This window comes from Babylonia areolata, chromosome 16 (assembly GCF_041734735.1).
Source record: "Babylonia areolata isolate BAREFJ2019XMU chromosome 16, ASM4173473v1, whole genome shotgun sequence".
Classification (NCBI taxonomy): Eukaryota; Metazoa; Mollusca; class Gastropoda; order Neogastropoda; family Buccinidae; genus Babylonia; species Babylonia areolata.
In genome coordinates, this window is record NC_134891.1 from 22,038,315 (window position 1) to 22,059,344 (window position 21,030).

Here is a 21,030-nt window from a genome sequence, read left to right on the forward strand (position 1 = left end):
AATCATGACATGAGTTCTTTTTTTCTTGTAAATGTTGTCACAGGGTGAATTAAGACAGTGGAGTGAACTTCCTTTACGTTTCCAAGCACATTAACCCATTCATCCCAGGGGAGTTTACAACCTCGGCAGGCGTCCCTGTCACATTGATACACTGAACTTGTGAATACCACAGAAATTATACTGCAATTGACCTTTTTCTTTCTCCAAATTGACAAGTGTGGACACAGCTGGAAATACTGTTGAAGTTATCTCCTTTTGATTGCTGTTTATGCATATGCAGGAATGTGGAAACCATTTCAATGAAACAAATTTCGACACCAGGGCAATGTTTGGGCACAGGTTTCAGTTGAGGCTTTTCAAAAAGGGAAACAAAAAACAAACAAACAAACAAAAAAAAAAAAACAACAAACCCAACAGTGACAGAAGAATTAGCCAATTCAATCAGTTTGAAATCCCAACAACTGAATTTGCTGTTTAAAAAGATTCAGAACTGACCCATGAAGTAAGAACAGAAGGAAAAATGACTTGGTGTGCTGAAGGTGGACTGCTGTTGAAATGACGATGGTCATGTGTTTCAGAAGGGGAGGTGGAAGCCCAGTGGCTGAAAGACGCTGGCTACGGTTTTATTGTCAGCAAAGTCAGCGGTAAGTACTGATGGCACCAAGCTGTTGTTTTAACGCTTGTAAGTTCTTTGCTAGTTCAAACTGTAAAAATGGCTTGCGGCTGTGGTCATTTTAATTTTTTTTTTTTTAATTGTCAGCCATAGCTTGTTTTGTTTTTGTTTTGTTCTCTCTTGGTATTTTTTCTTCTGTGCTTGTGGGTGGCAGATTTCTTGTTCACTTGTAGCAATGAGTGGGCTTTTATGTGTATGATCATTTCTTGCATGCCATGTATAGGCAGCCATGCTCTGTTTTCAGGTTCCTGTTTTCATGACTGACAGAGCAGTTAATTGATGTTCTGCATTTGTGAAGATGCAAATGGGATTAAAGCATTAGCGGTCAGGCACATATGTTGACCTGGGAGATCTTAAAAACCAACCTCTACCGATAATCCTCTCGGTACAGATACAAGTTAGAATATGCTTTTGGCAACCAGCTGCTGTGGCAAAGCGGTTAGAACTTAGAGTCACGTATTGACAGCTGGGAGAATGTGGGTTCAGTTCCCATCAGAGGTGGATTTTTTTGGCTCGCAGCTGGCTCCTACCTAGAGTTAAGTGTGCTGTGGGCCTAAATGAGAAGACTTGGACCACACAGCCAAGTATCATCCACTTACAGATGCATCTCTGGGTGTGTTGCTCTAATTTCCTGACCAACACTGCAAGTGGCTGTATCTCTCGGGTCTGGTTTACGCCAGGATATCAATATGACAGGAAACCTAGAGTACAGCCTTGTCAGATAGTCCTGAACTGAAATGGGCCTCCATAGCAGCATTGCCATGATCATCATCGCCATTCTCCTCCACCTTCTTCATCATCAATAATAATATAAAAAAAAAAATGTCTCAAATTATGTGGCCTTTCATGTCCTGCTCTCATGGTGACATCAGTTTCAATACCTGTCCACTTCCATGCTGGGTTGAGTGCTGTAAAGGTCTTATGTGTAGGCATATTATTTGGGGACTGTTATGGAGGGACATGGTGGCAGTCTCCATTCTGTGGGGAACGCTCACTCTGTCTGGCTTTGCGGCAGAGCCATTAGTGTTGTCAACAGAGGCCTTTGGATGTGGTGTCCTCAGTACGATAAATCAGAACAGACAATACTGAACACTACCAAAGTGACTCAGCAGCAATGTAGGGTCTCCTCTGGTGTGTGGCCTCCTGGCAGCCTAACATTGATGGTTCTCTGTGCACTGCCAACGCTGGGACTGTGACAGACATGTTTGGGTGTGGCTGTGTTTGGGGGAACTCGAAATGAGCAGTGTGGGAGTAATGACACTAAAATGGTACAGATGATGGGGCAGCAAAAAAAAAAAAAAAAAAAAAAAAAAGGCTTGTGGCTGTGGTTTTATTGTCACTATGTCAGCTATAGTTTTATTGTTTTTTATTCTCTGGCAGCACAAATTAGAAGAGGCCTGTTGCTTTAATTCTATTGTCAGCAATTTCAGTGTTATGTACAAATAGCTTGTGGCTTGGCTTTTCTAAAACTTATACGGCATGTGACTGTGGTCATGCGGCTGTCAGGAAGTTCAGTGGTAAGTACAAATAACATGTGGCTATAGTTTTATGATCAACAAACACTTCAAATGACATATGCCAATGGCATTGTTAACACTTTCAGCAGTAAATTTTGATCATTGACGTGTGTACAGTGTAACTTTCAACAAGTTTGGCTGGCGGTAAGTATATTGAAAAATTGAGCTCTTTGATGAAAAATGATCCTTCAGCAATGTTTCATCAAGGGTGATCAGCTAGTAATTTGCCAACAAGTTCATTCATGAGTAAAGCTGGTAATTATGGCTATGGTTTTTATTGTAGATTCAGTGTTTGTTACAAGTTTAACTGACATGTGACTATGTTTTATTGTTGGCTCAGAGTTAACTGTCGATAAGCACAGCTGACCCATGGCAATAGTTTTGTTATTGGTTGGCTGTTCACTGGTAAGTACAATGGTACGTATAACTGGCATGTGGCAATGGTTTTGTTGTTGGTTCAGAGGTCATTCATAAGTATAACTGTCACGTGCCTATGGTTTTTTTTTTGTTGGTTCAGTGTCCCACAAGGTCATTGGTAAGTGCTAATGGCACGTGGCTGTGGTTTTGTTGTTGGTTCCCCATACCACATGGTCCGTGGCAAGCGCAAAATGGCACATCCCTGTGGTTTTGATGTTGCCTGGTTCAGTGTTGGCTGGTATTGGTAAGTATAAATGGTGTATGGATAAAGGCTGTTGTTCAGTATTCATGGCCCTTAAGGCATAACTGACCCATTACTGTGGTTTTTGGCACTGGTTCAGAGTTCACTGGTGCATTTATGTACGGTTATGACATGTGCCTGTGGTTTTTGTTGTCAGTTCAGTAGCCGTTGGTAAATATCAACAAATGGCAGTGGTTGTATGGTTGGGTCAATGTTCATTGGTAAGTATAACTGACTCACGACAGTGGTTTGGTTCAGTGTTCATTGGTAAGTATAACTGACTCACGACAGTGGTTTGGTTCCGTGTTCGTTGGTAGGTATAATTTGCTCATGGCAGTGGTTTGGTTCAGTGTTCGTTGGTGAGTATAACTGACTCATGACACTGTTTTGTTCAGTGTTCATTGGTAAGTATAACTGACTCACCATAGTGGTTTAGTTCAATATTCATTGGAAAGTATAACTTACTCATGGCAGTGGTTTGGTTCCATGTTCATTGGTAAGTATAACTGACTCATGACACTGGTTCAATGTTCATTGGTAAGTATTTAACTTACTCATGGCAGTGGTTTGGTTCAATGTTCATTGGTAAGTATAACTGACTCATGACACTGTTTGGTTCAATGTTCATTGGTAAGTATAATTACTTATGGCAGTGGTTTGGTTCCATGTTCATCGGTAAGTATAACTGACTGACCAGAGTGGATTGGTTCAATGTTCATCAGTAAGTATAACTGACTCACGACAGTGGTTTTTGTGGCTGGTTCAGTGTTCTTTTTCTTTTTTTTTGTTTTTGTTTGTTTGTTTGTTCACTTTTATTTTCATTTTTGTTAGCAGACATACCACAGGGAACCACACATGATACAAATGTACTTGATATGAACAGAAGAAACCCTATTATGTTCTTTTCGTACTTCGTCAGATAGCATTCATTTGGAACAAATGGCAGTGAATAAATAATTCTGCAACGTGCCCACATACATGGATACAAGCATGTTGTTGTCTAAAAACATACATGTTAAAAGACATCAAAGAAAGAGGAAACAAACAAAACATGGTAACACTCAGACAGAATGAGTTCATATAAAGACATGGGTAAAATAATAATGACCTTAAACTTTTTTTTCTGTCTTAGGCCTGTGTTAAAAATTGGTTATGAGGAGTATTAATATCTGTTGACTGTTTATGCCTTCATTTAGAAAATATTGTAATGTGTTTTTTTTAATTTTTTTTTTTTAACATTTTTATTATGTTTTTAATACAGATTTTGATGAACATGTTTTTTAATTGCCTGTTGGAAAAGAACTTTACTGGTTTTGAGTTATTGAAAAAAAACCCAAAAACCATGCTTTCAGAGATCTCTTGAATATATTACATCAAGGCATTTCTTCAGTTTGTATTGATGAGTATTGTACTTTGCAAACGCTGGAATAAAGTAAGATATCACAAACGCTAAAATAAAGGAAGATATTAGTCAGACCCAAGGTTTTTTTTGGTTTTTTTTTTCATAAGAGTAATTCACAGAAGGTGCAGTAAGTAACATTTTCACTCGTATTATGCACTCCCACAGTCTATGTTTAAAGTGTCCAAACGTTGTTGATGTGCACACATCCCTCAGGTGATTGTTCCAAGCCTTCTTTCCCATTGTGGCAACTACTACAGCTGTTGTCTGTTTTCATTCCCGGTGATGACAAATCTGCAGTTGTCGACCGAGTTCTGTGCATAATTCTGACCTGAAACCATTTTGATTGGTATTTCTTATATGTACTGTATCTTATTTGAAAATTGCTTGGCATTAAATTTCAGCAGTAGATTTCTCATTTCACTTTTGACATCATTTTGGGTTAATACTCATGTTGTCAACATTCATTTCAGCTCCCAACTGTCAGATAATGTAATATGGGAACATAATCATTTACTTCCATCTATGGTGTAGAAGAATGTTGTGTCTTCTCAGCTAACTTCATTTTAAAGCCTGTATAAAACAGTTTACGTCTAGTACACCAATGAAATTTAAGTCTAGTTGGCCTTTGTCTGTTTTACATATTCTACTTCATGTAACCTTTCATCAGATTCAGTGCTGACTTTTATTCCACATAATTTGTGATCACAGAGCACCAGTACATAAACTGTAAACCTTTTATGAAATATGTTGCTTGGTCAGGTAGAAATATCCTTAATCATGCACTATTTCAGTCAGTTGTTTCTGATTTTCCTTTGTGGTGATATTGAAATTTCAGCTGAGAGGTTGGAAAATCATCATTTCTTGTATTTCATAGCCCACAATATTAGATTCTGATCACAAGACTGCTTTTAGACATTATTTGCTTTCCATGTTATGTCTTTAGACTTTAGTAATTTGTTAGTGTATTACCATGTTTGTGCTGCAGGCGTAACATTGCTACAAGCACAAACTTTTCTTTTTGTTTTGTTCGCAAAAATAATTTTGTGATTGTCTTGTATTTTGAGATCCTTCTGCCTCTGTATTTGAACAATAAGCTTCCAGTTTCTTTTCTTATGTTGTTTTGTAGCTTTTCATTTTTGTAAAACATGAAAAATCTTTGAGTATTTCCACAAATTTTTTTCATTTAATTGATAGAAAATGTCCTTTGAAGATACCTTTTTCACTACTTCAGTTCTTGACTGTTGCTTTTTAAAGTGGATTTGTTATTTTATTTATTTATTTATTTTAACAAACTTGCATTGGGAGTGAATAAATAGCCGCTGTGATATTGACATTGTGAACTCAAACTAACCAAGGTATGTTTGATCAAAGTCTATGTTTTCATATATTATTGCATATTCACACATTATCTTCTGTGACATGTTAGTATATGTAAGCATAACTGTAATTAGCAGAATTTTGTTTTAGTTGTTGGTCAAGTGTTCCATGATGAGTATAACTGACACAGGACAGAGATAAGTTGGTGGGCCAGTGATCAGTGGTGAGTACAGCTGACATCCAGAGGTGCCATCTATTATAATGATCTGCCATATTTTAAGTATGGTGAAGTGACCTGACTGAAATGAATATGTTTTGTTGACCAATAGTATTTTGGTGAATATTTGATGACATTGTTTCATTTAGTCAGTATTTTGGTGGGTTTGTCAAATGTTTGCTTTTTTTAATTTTTGTCATTTCTTAATTTCCGTGTAATGGACTGTTACCGCGGAAAATGACTAATCGTGTTTGAATCCTGTGGCACATGATCTAAACCAGTCATAGCATGCAAGGTCAGCCATTTGCATTGTTTGTGCTGAAAAGAAAGGCAGTATTAAAATCAAAATGAGTCTGACAAACCTGGAAATAATTAAAAGTGTTAGGTTTGGCATCCATATTTTCTTTATTCTTGCACAGAAGTACACCAGTGCATTGGCATAAAAGAAAAATGTCATCCACATAGGTGAGATGTACCACTTGATCTCATTTTTCACCTTTATAATCCATAATGGATGGAGCATGTGTTGATTTTACAAGACAAGATTAAGAGCTAAATGGATGAGTTGATCCTTACAATTTATCATTCTTCATCCCATGTCAACATTCATAGTTACACTTGTTTTTGCTGCCAGCAGATGTTACACACTTGATAAAAATGGTGATGCATACCAAATAATAAATTTGACAAAAAGTAGTGAAATTCTGATATTCATTTTTTTTTGGTTTTTTTTTGAGAAATCAGTGGATGCGTAAAATTTCTGCAAATGAGCAGGATAGTCTCAGCATCCTTGGAAGGCTCTTTCCCACTTCTTCTTTTTTTTTGTTCTCTCTCTCTCTCTCTCTCTTTTTTTTTTTTTTTTTTTGTTCCTTCCGTCATAATTTTTCTCCTTTCTGTTGTCTTTTCTTTTTCTTTCTTTTTTTTCTTCTCTCATCTCTTTATTCTGTCTTCTTTTTTTTTTTTCTCTCTCTCTTTCTTCCCCCTGTAATCTGTCTTCTTATCATTGTCATGCTCAAACATTGTCAAGGCCATACAACATATAAAATAACATACAGGGTAGTTTCATGCACAATGTCTGAAAGAGGCGAGGTAGACACGATCTCATTCTCTCTCTCTCTCTCTCTCTCTCTCTCTCTCTCTCTCTCTTTTTCTCTGTCTCTGGAGGCATTAGCTTTACAGAACGTCTTTAAATGTACACCTTTAAATTGACCACTTGAGTTTGTTTATGGATTGGTGTAAGTGCCTGATATTCATTATTAGCAGCATAGATAAATCAGTGGAGATGGTGGATGGCACCTCTGCCCAAGGCAGTGGTTTTGTTACTGTTCCTAGGTTCAACAAAGTCAGTGGTAGCCACAATCAAGCTGATCACACAGTGATTGTCTCCTTATTGCTTCAGTATCCAATAAGGTGTTGGTTAGATTTGGGTTTATTCTCAATGGATTTTGTTTTTTTTTTTTTGTTTTTGTGGTAAATGAAATAAGCTATGTTTCTGTCACCAACACACTTTTGTGGTCATCTTTATCAAATGTGAAAGTGGCTGCAATTCATTATCCAAAATCAAGAGGCAGATTTAGTGTGAATGTGGGGGCATATTTTTTTGGCTGAAAGTTTTTAAAAACAGTATATTTTATATAGAAGCAGACGCTTCTTTGGTCACATTTTCTACATCATATTATTGAAAATGATGTGGGTGATGTCAGTGTTATGTGTTAAGTTGTTACATGCTTGCGCTGGCATGGTAACGTGTCATGTGGATACACATGTGATGACGGCAGATGGGCGTGACCTGAGTGACGATGAACTGGAGGCGGTGACCTCCACGTTGACCCCCCACCAGGCGGATGCTGTGAAACGCCGCGTGAATTCGCTGAGCACCACTCTGCGCAGGAAGAAAGCGGGCAAGCTGCATGTCAAGGACATCTTTCCCACCCCTGACAACAGCTCCCCTGTATGTGTCCTGAGGGTGGAGGGGCATGATGTGTTTGTGCGTGCGTGTGTGTGTGTGTGTGTGTGTGTGAGTGAGAGAGATCTTCAGTTTAACATCTATTCACTAGAAGTGTTATTATACAGAAAGAAGAGAGGTAGTGTATGAGAGAGAGAGGGAGTGCGTGTGTGTGTGTGTGTTTGTGTGTGTGTGTTTGTGTGTGTGTCTGTGTCTGTGTCAGTGTGTGTGTGTGTGTTTGTATGTGTGCCTGTGTGTGTCTGTGACTGTGACTGTGTTTATGTGTGTGTTTTTTTGATGAGACGATAACAGAGGTCCTGTGTGCAGCATGTACTTTGAACAATTAAAAGAACCCAGGGCAATGAAAGGGTTGCCCCTGGCAAAACTTCTGTGGAGAAATCCACTTGGTTAGTAAAACAAATACATGTTAAATAATAATAATGATGGTATTTATATAGCGCTGAATCTTGTGCAGAGACAAATCTAAGCGCTTTCACACAAGTTATTCACACACATGCATAACTCTAAAACTGAAGGCAAGGAAGAGAGGCTATCTTGCAAAGAGGTGGGTTTTAAGGCCAGACTTGAAAGAACTGAGTGCAGAGACCTGAAGAAGCGAAAGAGAAAGTTCATTCCAAATGCAAGGTCCAGAGACAGAGAAAGAACGGCATCCAACAGTGGAATGTTTGAGTCTGGATATGTGTAAACAGAGTGGATCTGAAGCCGATCGTAGAGAGTATGTTGAGACAAAAAAAAGAAGGGTGCTTATGCACTGCAGCATACATGCTGTCCCCGGAGAGAGCAGCCCAAATTTCAAACTGTACAATCTTATGTGACAAAAAAAAAGAAGTGATAATTCAGTACAGTGTGTGTTTCTGTTATTGCTGCTTTGGACACATGTTTCACTGTCTATTTTGTCATTGAAACAGATTGATAGTAGTGATAGAAGTTGAGGGTTGGTGTGGCCATGTTCCTGCTGTCACTTTTGTGCAGGAGTGATACCTTCACGCTCACAGGTGTGATGGCTCTTGCATTTCGCTTGCTATTGAAGGAAGGATCAGTGATGTAGACACTGACAGTTTATCAAGGGTATGTCAGGGCTCCATACCATGGAAGTTATAATGAGCCTGAGGTCCATGCTTTGGAAATGTCAACACTAGGAAAGTTCACATGTATCAAAGATCAGTTTTTAGTGTCAAACATCAGACTGAATGAGTCAAAACTGAAAAGATTAATATTCATGTATGAAAGGCTAGTTTGCACCCCAAGTGCTGATAATTTGTCAAAGATCAGAATTAATGAGTTGAAATTTTAGTATTAATGTATTAAAGGTTAATTTGCAACCAAGTACTGATTAAAAGGTTAGCATTAACAAAGAAAGAATGTCTCAGGAGTCAGTACTGACCAAAAAAACAAAAGGTTCCAGGTCTCAGTAGTGTGGAAGTTGCTATGTAACAGGGGTTATTGTTGACAAAATTCACATCAGTGTGACACTACGCTGGTGTCGCTGTGCAGGAACCGCCCAGTCCCGGCAGCATGGTGGACGAACCTGTCATGTCATCAGGGGAAGACAACTCTATGGTCCCAGATAGATCATCCCTCCTTCCTCACAAGGGAGAATACAATGTTGAGAATGTCAGCACAGAGCCACCAAAGTTGATGGAAGGTAAGTGCAGAAAAAAAGACTGGAGAGAGCAGCCCAAATTTCAAACTGTACAATCTTATGTGACAAAAAAAAAGAAGTGATAATTCAGTACAGTGTGTGTTTCTGTTATTGCTGCTTTGGACACATGTTTCACTGTCTATTTTGTCATTGAAGAATTCTTTCCTGCTCTCTCTTTCTCTCATTCTCTCCCTTTCTCTCTCTCTCAGTCCCTCTCTCTGTCTGTGTTTCCCTCTCTCTGTCTCTGTCTGTCTTTCTCTTGTTGCAACACCAGCACAACTGATGAATATTGTAACTGTTGTGGTTGTTATTTTGCGACATCAGGTATACTTTGTGGTCCAAAACCTAACCTGTGGCTAAGACATCTTTTTCTTTTCCTGACTTATCAGACATCTGTATTGGCTTCATCGAAACAGGAAAACCAGACACACACACACACACACACACACACACACACACACACACACACACACACACACACACACACACACACACTCCCTCCCTCTCTCTCTCCCTTCCCTTCAAACACACTCACTGGTCAATACAAGTCGTACAGCACAGCCACACCCCTCAGGATCCATGGCTTGCTTAGCAGTACTATGCTGTCTGATTCCCGCTAAATGTGTTACATTGTGAAACAGTGACCTCAGAACCCACTGGAGTGAGAATCCTTGAACCGTCATTAGACACCTTGTTGCTTCGTGCAGGGAAAGGTGGCAGAACGGTTAAGGCCAGACACAGTAGTGAAATTTTGACCAGAATCATGATTTTTTTTGTGATTTTCGTTTTTTCGCATAATTTGCTTCTTCAACATCTAATCTTTATATCCGGTTTCACCTGGGTACTATATTCACTTAAATAAAGCTTCAAACAGCACCAACATGTGTGATTTCTTGTGAGTACAAGCACATCTCTTTCTTTTCCTGTTTTCTCAGTTTTGTGTTTTGTCCTTGTAATACCATTTTTTCAAAATGCTAATGCTCAAAAACTTTAAAAGATTGCATGTTCAGACTTGGTACTTTCTTTCTTTATGTATTCATCTTTATTATAGCGCAGTGGTTTGTATAGTACTAGTAAAAGAATGAATATACACTCATTTGAAAAAAATTATGTCAAGGAATTTATACACATTTCAATAACAACAACAACAAAAAAGTATTTATTCAAATTCCACTGCACTATAATAAAGAACAAATACAAATAAATCAAATAAAACAAACAGAAATGACATATCTATGAAGGTACCGAAGTTATAAGCTTTTAAATTTTTTTTATTGTCGGCCATTTTGGATTCGTTTCCATGGAAACCGTCATGACAAATGGCACAAAATGACCTTTTTAGACATGTTTAGTCCAATATCTTTGCATACCATGTCACAGAAAACCATAAACTTGAAGTTTATTTCATACATTTTTGTACTATTGTGTCTGGCCTTAAGACGCTTATCAGCCAATACACTATACATTGTCTGTGAGGCTCTGGTTTTGAATTCCCGGCCTCGCCCTTTCTGCTAAGTTTGACTGAAAAATCAAACCGAGTGTCGGATGAAATGATGAACCAAGGTCCTGACTGCAGCACACACTTGCCGCACTGGAAAAGAACCCATGGCAACATAAGTGTTGTCCTCTGGCAAAATTTTGTAGGAGAAACCCACTCTGATAGATACACAAATGTGCATGTATTGACATCTTCTTCTTCTTCTGCGTTCACTCGTATGCACACGAGTGGGCTTTTACGTGTATGACCGTTTTTACCCCGCCATGTAGGCAGCCATACTCCGTTTTCGGGGGTGTGAATGCTGGGTATGTTCTTGCTTCCATAACCCACCGAACGCTGACATGGATTACAGGATCTTTAACGTGCATATTTGATCTTCTGCTTGCATATACACACGAAGGGGGTTCAGGCACTAGCAGGTCTGCACATATGTTGACCTGGGAGATCGTAAAAATCTCCACCCTTTACCCACCAGGCGCCGTCACTGTGATTCGAACCCGGGACCCTCAGATTGACAGTCCAATGCTTTAACCACTCGGCTATTGTGCCCGTCCATGTATTGACATGTATTTGCACACAAGGTCTGGCTAGCATGTTGGGTTAGGCTGCTGGTCAGGCTTCTGCATGGAAGAAGATGTTGTGCAGCGTATATGGATTGGTCCGAACACAGTGATGCCGCCTTGAGAAAACTGAAACTGGTGTGTGCAGGGGTGGAAGCCCTCAGCTTCAAAGAGCGAGGGTCCTTGCACAAGCCCTACAGTCGCACCCCTAGTAACCGCTCCATCGGGTCCTCTCTTCCCGCCATCTCTGATGCTGACATCTCCATTGACTTTCACCTGGAGCAGAAAGATTCTCAAAAGGTAGGAGGTCGCTGTGTTCATGCATGGGAGTGTGTGTGTGTGTGTGTGTGTGTGTGTGTGTACAGGCGTGGATGCATTTCGCTTTGTTTCTCATCTGTACATGCATGGGAATGCATGTTTGTATGTGTCTATGCATTAAAGCCTTTTGTTTTTTTTCTCATCTGTGCATGAGCATGGATGCAAATTGCATTGTCTCATGTCTGTGCATGTTTTTATTTTTTCCCTTCATGTAGATAATATGGCACTGTGAAATGCATGGAGAAAAAAAAAATTGTATGTGTATGAATGTAAATGTAAATACGTACACTGTCAGTGTGTGGGCATGTGTACATGCATACATTTGTGTGTGTGTGTGTGTGTGTGTGTGTGGTGTGTGTGTGTGTGTGTGTGTGTGTGTGTGTGTGTTGACATGTAAATATGTGTGCTGTCTGTGTGTGGATATGTTGAATGTGTGTGTGCATGTGTGTGTGTGCGGGCACGTGTGTGTGTGTGCATGTGCGTGTGCATGTGTGTATGTGTGTATGTGTGTGCATGCATGTTCGCACAGTGGGACAATGGGTCAGAGGCAAAGTGTTTTGTTCTTGATTTTCAGTCTCAGCAAGGCAAAGACCAGCCTGACCTTGATCCAAAGTCAGAAGATCTGCCAGTGAGTTGTAGGCCTTTCCTGTCTCTGCTGGCAGTGTTAAGATTGTAAATGTAAAAAAAGAAAAGAAAGTTATTTCTGAGGAAGAGAAAAGGTCGGTACTTCATGAATTTTGGCAACTTGATATGGAGTACAACAGATAAAGTTCTGTGCTACACATCTCGGAAACTTGGTACATGATGTGGATATATGTATACAGTGATGTTTATATTGTATATATGTAGATGTATTTATTTATGATTGTATATTTGTATGTATGCACATTATGTGGATATGTTTGTATGATGATGATATTTATAATATGGCATATATGTACAAATGTACATATAAGTACAATATATGCTTGATTTCCAATTTTCTTCTTAGCATGTCAGCAAGCATGCTTCTTAATCTTGAATTAATAATCCAGCATGTATAATACATGTATATGCCATTCTGTGGTATTACAAAATGTATGTTTAAAAAAAAAAGAAAAAAAAAGTTAATCCACTGACATTGTATAATGATATTTTAAAGAAGGTAAAAATGAAGTTCTACACTCTTTAATTGAAGTCTGCACGATGCTGTTTTACAGCTGTTTGAAGCCAAAAACGACCCGCTAGGAGTGACACTGATTGGTGACCTCTCTGACGTGGACATGCCAAAGATCAGATCCTTGGCCCTGATTGAACTGACTGCGCTCTTTGACCTCTACGACATCACCTACACCCGGCACAAACGGAAAAAGAAACCCAAAGGTGAACACAGCGTCACGTCTTGTGACGGTTGGGATGAATATGATGATGTCGATGATGATGATGATAATGATGATGATAGGGGTAGTAGTGGGGATGATGCTGATGGTTATGATTACAGGTCCTGTGTGTGTGTGCCATTAGTCAGTTCTTTGCCCATACACCGTCAGTCGCTGGTGCAGACAAAGTGCTTCCCCAGTGCCACAAAGCCATCCGCTAATGTCCCACCCAGCATCTGTTCCGATTTTTCATTTATCTGAGTGTGGTTTAGTTAGCACAAAAATATTGAACAGTTAGCTTGATGTGTCTGGAGTATAAAACTTGTCTTGTTTGCAGATTCGCCAGAGTGGTATTCACAGTCTGAATAGTTCTCTGAGGTCAAAATGATTGTGGAAAAAAAGCCCCTATGTTCAGAATCCTTTTTCCTTTTCCTTCACAGAACATATACTTTCTCTTCTGTACCTCCTGCAGTTTTTGTGTTATTATTATTTATTTTATATTATTATTAGTAGTTGCAGTGGTAAAAGAAGTAGTAGTAGGAGTTGTAGTAGTAGTAGTGGTAGTTCCTGATTCGTCAAAATTGCTCAGTAAGGGGAGAGCACTGTTTACATTATTCTTGCACTATACTGGTTCATAAATATAACCACAGCAACTCTTTGTTTAGAACAATAAATTTTCATGCAAATTACTTGTTCTGTATGAACATGACAAGTTTTTGTATAAAACAGAATGCAGGTTCAGTCCTGCATGTATTGTATTTGTATTTGTATTTCTCTTTTTTTGTCACAACAGATTTCTCTGTGTGAAATTTGGGCTGCTCTCCCCAAGGAGAGCACGTCGCTACACTGAGAGCACCATCCATTTTTTGAACAATTTTTCCTACATGCAGTTTTTTTTTTGTTTTTCCTATCGAAGTGGATTTTGTTACAGAATTTTGCCAGGGACAACCCTGTTGTTGCCGTGGGTTCTTTTACATGCACCAAATGCATGCTGCACACGGGACCTCGGTTTATTGTCTCATCTGAATGACTAGTGTCCAGACTACCACTCAAGGTCTAGTAGAGGGGGAGAAAATACCGGTGACTAAGCCATGATTCAAACCAGTGCGCTCAGATTCTCTCGCTTCCTAGGCCGAACGCGTTACCTCTAGGCCATCACTCCCCACACATGATGGCCATATTCAGCACAGACACTGTGAATTTCTCATTAATGCATGCATGGTCGCTCACCTGTGTTTGATGATGACTGATCTGAGTTTGTTATGCTTGGTGTGGCCATGCTGTGTATGTTCAAGGTCACAGATTTGGAAGGAAATCCCGATTGAGAGGTGAGAGGTCAAGAGATGAAGGGGTCACTACTAATGTGGAAAAGGGGTGTTTACTAAGAGACACCATGATCATCATTTAAAAAAAAAAAAATCATTAGTTACAGTCAAAATGATCTTCAGTGATAGAAGGGTCGGTAGTTATAGAGAAGTCACTGATAAACAAATCATTATTTGCAATGGACAAAGTGATCATAAATGGGGAAAGAGTCTTTGGTAATAGACAGAGGAGTCAATGGAGAAATGATCATTAGTAAAAAGGTCATGTGCCATTTTTGAGAAAAGGACCATTTGTATTAGGCGCAGGGGTCATTAATGGGAAAGGACCATTTGTTTTAGAGAGGTCATTAATGGGAAAAGAACCATTTGTGTTAGAGAGGTCATTAATGGGAAAGGACCATTTGTATTAGACAGAGAGGTCTTTAATGGGAAAAGGACCATTTGTGTTAGACAGAGAGGTCATGAATGGGAAAAGGACCATTTATGATAGACAGAGAGTTAATTAATGGGAAAAGGACCATTTATATTAGACAGATGGGTCATTAATGGGAAAAGGACCATTTATGATAGGTCATTAATGGGAAAGGACCATTTGTATTAGACAGAGGAGTCATTAATGGGAAAAGGACAATTTGAAATAAAGGGGTTATTGTTGGAAAAAGGATAATTAGTAACAGACAAAATGACTATTCATGTCTAGAGACGTATAGACAAGAATAATAGTCAAAGGCCCTTGATAATGGATAGGAGTCAGTAGACAGTTATAGACAATGGACAAAAGAGTCAGTGACAGATAATGATTTCACCAGTAGCAAGTTTCAGTATCTGAAGGAGGCGTCACTGCGCCTGGACAAATTCCATACAGGTTACACCACACCTGCCAGGCAGATGCCCGACAGCAGCATAACCCAATGAGTCCTTGAGTGTGTGTACCAATCAGAGTGGATTTCTTGTACAGAATTTTGCCAGAGCGCAACACTTCTGATGCCATGGGTTCCTTTTCAGTGTGCCAAGTGTTTGCTTCACACAGAACATGGGTTTATCATCCCATCTGAATGACGAGACGCTCGGTTTGATTTTCCAGTCAAACTTGGGAGAAAAGGCGAGAGCAGGAATGGAACCCAGATCCTCACGGACGCTGTGTTGGCAGATAAGCATATTTGTACTTGTATTTCTTTTTATCACAACAGATTTCTCTGTGTGAAATTCGGGCTGCTCTCCCCAGGGAGAGCGCGTCGCTACACTACAGCGCCACCCATTTTTTTTGGTACTTTTTCCTGCGTGCAGTTTTACTTGTTTTTCCTATCGAAGTGGATTTTTCTACAGAATTTTGCCAGAACAACCCTTTTGTTGCCGTGGGTTCTTTTACGTGCGCTAAGTGCATGCTGCACACGGGACCTCAGTTTATCGTCTCATCCGAATGACTAGCGCCCAGACCACCACTCAAGGTCTAGTGGAGGGGGAGAAAATATCGGCGGCTGAGCCATGATTCGAACCAGCGCGCTCAGATTCTCTCGCTTCCTAGGCGGACGCGTTACCTCTAGGCCATCACTCCACTCCATATTAACCATTCTGCCACCTTCACCAGTGGATATATAAAGGGCTACATACGAAGACAAAGTGGACGTCATTACTAAGAGACAAAAGAGGTCATTACTAATACAGGGGATCAGTAGCTTTGCAGCGGAGTGCTGTTGATTAATACAGGGAAAATTCTTTCAGGTGTTCCAGCGATTGATATCATTACCAGGGCACAGGTGTTTCAAGGTGAACAGTCTCATGACTGGCAGCAGGTGTTGATTAGTAGGGCATATCAGTGTGAACGGAAGCAGTACAAAGAAAAAAAAAAAGACGAAAAGAATAAACAACAACAACAACGAAAAACCCAGGTGTGAAATAGGTGAAAAGTGTGCTGTGAACATACACAGTGTTCCCAGGGTGTGTTACACGTGAAGTGAACTTTGCAGGAGAGGGCTTGCTACTGTGCGCTTTTAACCATCTGGACTTAGGGAGCATGTTTCAAGAGAGAGAAACGTTAACTGTAGGCATTAACAACTCTTCTAAGCGACCTGTGCATTGATGTGGATTTTGTTTGTTTTTGATAAAGGCTTTTTTTTTTTTTTAATGGTGGTATGGTTGACATTGTTTTTTTTATGCACATAGTAGATTATTCAGAGCATGCACATGCATATTCATGAATGTATGTAAGCAAATACACACACACACAACACACACTCTCTCCCTCTCTCTCACTCACACTGCACACCCCCTCCAGCCCCTGTTATGTACACAAAAATAAGCTCATGTCTCATGACTGGCAACAGGTGTTGATCAGTAGGGCATATCAGTGTGAGGGAAGCAGTAAAAAAAGAAAAAAGAAAAAAGAAGACGAAAAGAATAAACAACAACAACAAAAACAAGAGAGGCAAGGCCTTCAAGACTCACTTGTGATACACTGAAAAAAAAAAAAAATCCAAGCTTTTTATGTATTGTGTATAATTTCAAAATGTAATGTTTAAGATGAGAAAGATCAGTTTAAAGCGAATTAAGTCCCCTAGCATTAATTACAGAGTAATTTCCCTTTTTTTACTATCTGCACCAAAACGTTTGCAAAATAAATAAAACTTCCTTGCTTAGCAAAAGAAGTTCCTGTTTGAACAAAAAATGATAATAATGACTGCTCTTGTTGTTGGGTCAGAATATCAGATCAAAGTGCCAATTTTAGAGAATACAAAAAATATAATTATAACAGTAAATGCAGTTTGCATATAATTAGGCTTCATTATTTATTTTTTTGTGCCCATCCCAGAGATGCCATATTGTTTTAAACAAGATGACTGGAAAGAACTGAATTTTTCCTATTTTTATGCCTAATTTGGTGTCAACTGACAAAGTATTTGCAGAGAAAATGTCAGTGTTAAAGTTTACCACGGACACACACACACACACACACACACACACACAGACAACCGAACTCCGGGTTAAAACATAGACTCACTTTGTTTACACAAGTGAGTCAAAAAACCAGGTGTGAAATGGTGGAAAGTGTGCTGTGAACATACACAGTGTTCCCAGGGTGTGTTACACGTGAAGTGAACTTTGCAGGAGAGGGCTTGCTACTGTGCGCTTTTAACCATCTGGACTTCGGGAGCATGTTTCAAGAGAGAGAAACGTTAACTGTAGGCATTAACAACTCTAAGCGACCTGTGCATTGATGCGGATTTTGTTTGTTTTTGATAAAGGCTTTTTTTTTTTTTTAATGGTGGTATGGTTGACATTGTTTTTTATGCACATAGTAGATTATTCAGAGCATGCACATACACACAACACACACTCTCTCCCTCTCTCTCACTCACTGCACACCCCCTCCAGCCCCTGTTATGTACACAAAAATAAGCTCACGTCTTATCGTGACAACATGACTTCACTCTGTTTATTTGCTGACAACATTTTTATATTAAAAAAACAACAACAAAAAATTACAAAAAACTGGAGAACCGAACACTAGACATACTGTCAACCACATATGTATCACATTGTGTGATTGTGTTCACAGAAACTGTGTTGTAAAGTACATTGACAGGTAGGGTGTGGGGTTGTGTTGGAAGTGGGCATAGAACCCCCCACCCCCCACCCCCCATATTTAAGCTTTACACCTTCATTTTGGGGTTTCCATTTACTGTGAAACCCTCCAGATGTAAGCTTCAAGCCAAATATTGTTTATAGTGAGCTTTTTTGTTGAAATATTGTGTGATTATGTTTGTGGGGGTGTGTTTGGATGCGTGTGAATGTTTATGTATAGTGTTTATGTTTAGAAAACATCGTTGTGGAGGAAAACAACATAATTGCATTTGGTTGTTGTGTCAAATACATTTGCTAATATTTTAGCACCATTTCCACCCAGAAAATACACAGACATGAATTTTCTTCTTTTTGAAAAAAGATATTTTGTGTATTCTTTTTTTTCTAAACACTTAGTTGTTATCTTTCCCTTGTTTGGAGTTATCTCATCCTGTCAACTTTGATAATTATATTCTCCATTCATTTTCCTTAAAAAAACGAACAAACATATACTTGTACGTACTTTTGAGCATCATTTTAATTTTTGTGATTTTTTTTTTTTTTTTTAGAGGATGGTGTGTTTTTTGTTTTGTTGCAAAAATTACAGATAGTTCAGAAGCTAAAGGGATAACGCAAAGCAAACCTCACACTGAAACGATTGCTCATGCATCCTAGACCTGGGGTTATGGTATCTATGTCAATAATTATGTGTTATTTGCTCATCATACCTGCAGATGGCAACATATACTGAGCAATAAAAAACAACAACTGGGCTGTCTGTGCTGGATTCCTGTCTAACCAATCCCAAGTTTGTGTGCTGTGACAGAATACAGTGCTGTCTAACCACTCCTAAGTGTTTATGATGTAAAAGAACATGCGCTGAAGGGTTGTCCCTGGCGAAATTCTGTAGAAAAATCCACTTTCATAGGAAAAATACATACACTTGCAGGCAGAAAGAAAGAAACAAACAACAAATGGTGGCACTGCAACCTGGTAGTAATGCACTTCACTTGGAGAGCAGCCTGAAGTCCACACTTTAGTGAAATCTTTTGTGACAAATAGTTATACGATACAATACAGTATAATGTATGACAGTCGCTTCTAATCATGACTATCAGAACAGCATAGGAGGCAGATGCTCTCCTGACTGTCTGGGCTAGAATTTGATAAAAGAGGAGAGTGTCTTGCCCAAGTTACATCCCCGCTTTCTCAGCCTAGAGGGCTTTAGGACAGTTGACCTTGATTCCCAAAGGCCAACCAGCCCCCAAGGCTGCAGCACTAAGAGCCAGTGCAATCTTGCCTCTTAGTTTTAGAGTCACAGCCCTTCACAAAATACTAAACTGTAAACAAGCTCCTGTTGCAGTGGAGAAACTATTGACTGATATAATAACATAGTTTGTGTTGCAAAACACAGCCTATAGAGTCACAGTGCTTCACAAAAGACTATGCTGTAAACCATTCCCTGTTGCAGCAGAGAAACCATTGAATAATACGGTAAAATGATGTGTGTTACAGAACACGGCCTGCAGAGTCACAGGCCTTCACAAAAGACTAAGCTATGAATGAAATCCTGTTGCAGCGGAAAAAAACTCATTGCATAATACATTAAAATCATGTGTGTTGCAGAACTTGTAGAGTTATAGTCCTTCACAAAAGACTAAGCTGTTAATTAATTACCATCGTAGTGGAGAATTCAGTTTGTGTCTGTTTCTCAAGGAGGCGTCACCGCATTTGGACAAATCCATATGCACTACACCACATCTGCTAGGTAGATGTCTGACAGCAGCATGACCCAGTGCACTTGTCCGGCTTTGAGTGCTCACTCACTCACTCACTCACTCATTCCCTCAACCGCTGGGGTCGTTGGGGGGACATGAGGAAGATGTCATAGCTCGCCGCGCCGTTCTGTTGGCAGTTGTCGTGAAGAGATCTGGCATCGTCATTTTGGTCCATTCCTTGACATTGTTGGACCAGCTCTTTCTCTGCCGTACAATGAAGGCCACCCCGTACTCATGTTTCTTTTCTTCCCCAGAGAACCAGATCTTGTGTCCCTCATCTGTTGTCGTTTCACCGAAACTAGTCCATCTGCTTTGAGTGCATGCTTACATATTTGTGTACCTATCAGAGTGGATTTCTTTTTACATAATATTGCCAGAGGGCAACACTCTGATTCCGTGGCTTCTTTTTCAGTGCGCATAGTGCGTGCTGCATACGGGACCACGGTTTATCATCTCATCCGAAAGACTGAACGTTTAGTTTGATTTTCCAGTCAAATTTGGGAGGAAGGGTGAGAGAACGGGATTCAAACCCACACCCTCACGGATTCTCTGTTTTTGGGTGTGTGTTGCAGAACACGGCCTGTTTGGCGTGCCCATCCAGGTGTTGCTGGAGCAGGACCAGAAGCGAGTGCCGGGCACCAGAGTGCCCATCTTCTTCCAGCAGGTCAGTCGGGCCTTGTCCCCACCCCCACCCCTCCCCCCTCCCCCCCTTCCTTTGCTCTGAACTTTGCTGCCGCTTGTTTCAGTTTCAGTTTCTTGGAGGTGTCAAAGGGTGTGGACTGATCCATTCATGCTACACCACATCTGCTAGTAAACCCCCCCCCTCCCCCAAAAAACAAACAAAAAAGACAACAAAAACCACCAAACCAACAAACATTTTTTTAAAAAGCAGCAGATTCCAGACCTTTGCATGAATCCAATGCACTGCTCAGGCCTTGCTGGTAGTTTTTATAAATTGATTGATTGACAGTTTATTGATTGACTTCTCTCTCTTCTTTGTGTGTGCTTGTCTGGCTCTCTCTTCTCTCTCTCTTTCTCTTTCTGTCACGCTCACTCTCTCTTTCTCTTTCTGTCTCAATTTTTCTGTCTGTCTTCACTCCCTATCTCTCTAGTTGAATAAAAATGCCATACAGATTTACTGGAACAGCACTTTGGAAACTTCTTCCACGTTCGTGGGCTGCAACTCCTACGTTCACTCGTATGTACATGAGTGGGCTTTTACGTGTACGATCGTTTTAAC

The 21,030-nt window shown here is 39.8% G+C and overlaps 1 protein-coding gene across 1 annotated transcript in view; it reads left to right on the forward strand.

Annotated features, from left to right (window-relative positions):
* LOC143291008 (rho GTPase-activating protein 18-like) overlaps positions 1 to 21,030 on the forward strand; it is a 48,732-nt gene that overhangs the window by 12,297 nt on the left and 15,405 nt on the right. Inside the window, exons 3-9 of the mRNA XM_076600595.1 lie at positions 579 to 644; positions 7,563 to 7,735; positions 9,245 to 9,395; positions 11,599 to 11,750; positions 12,343 to 12,396; positions 12,968 to 13,130; positions 20,363 to 20,454. Coding sequence (XP_076456710.1) covers positions 579 to 644; positions 7,563 to 7,735; positions 9,245 to 9,395; positions 11,599 to 11,750; positions 12,343 to 12,396; positions 12,968 to 13,130; positions 20,363 to 20,454 — 851 coding nt within the window. The remainder of the gene's footprint in view (positions 1 to 578; positions 645 to 7,562; positions 7,736 to 9,244; positions 9,396 to 11,598; positions 11,751 to 12,342; positions 12,397 to 12,967; positions 13,131 to 20,362; positions 20,455 to 21,030) is intronic.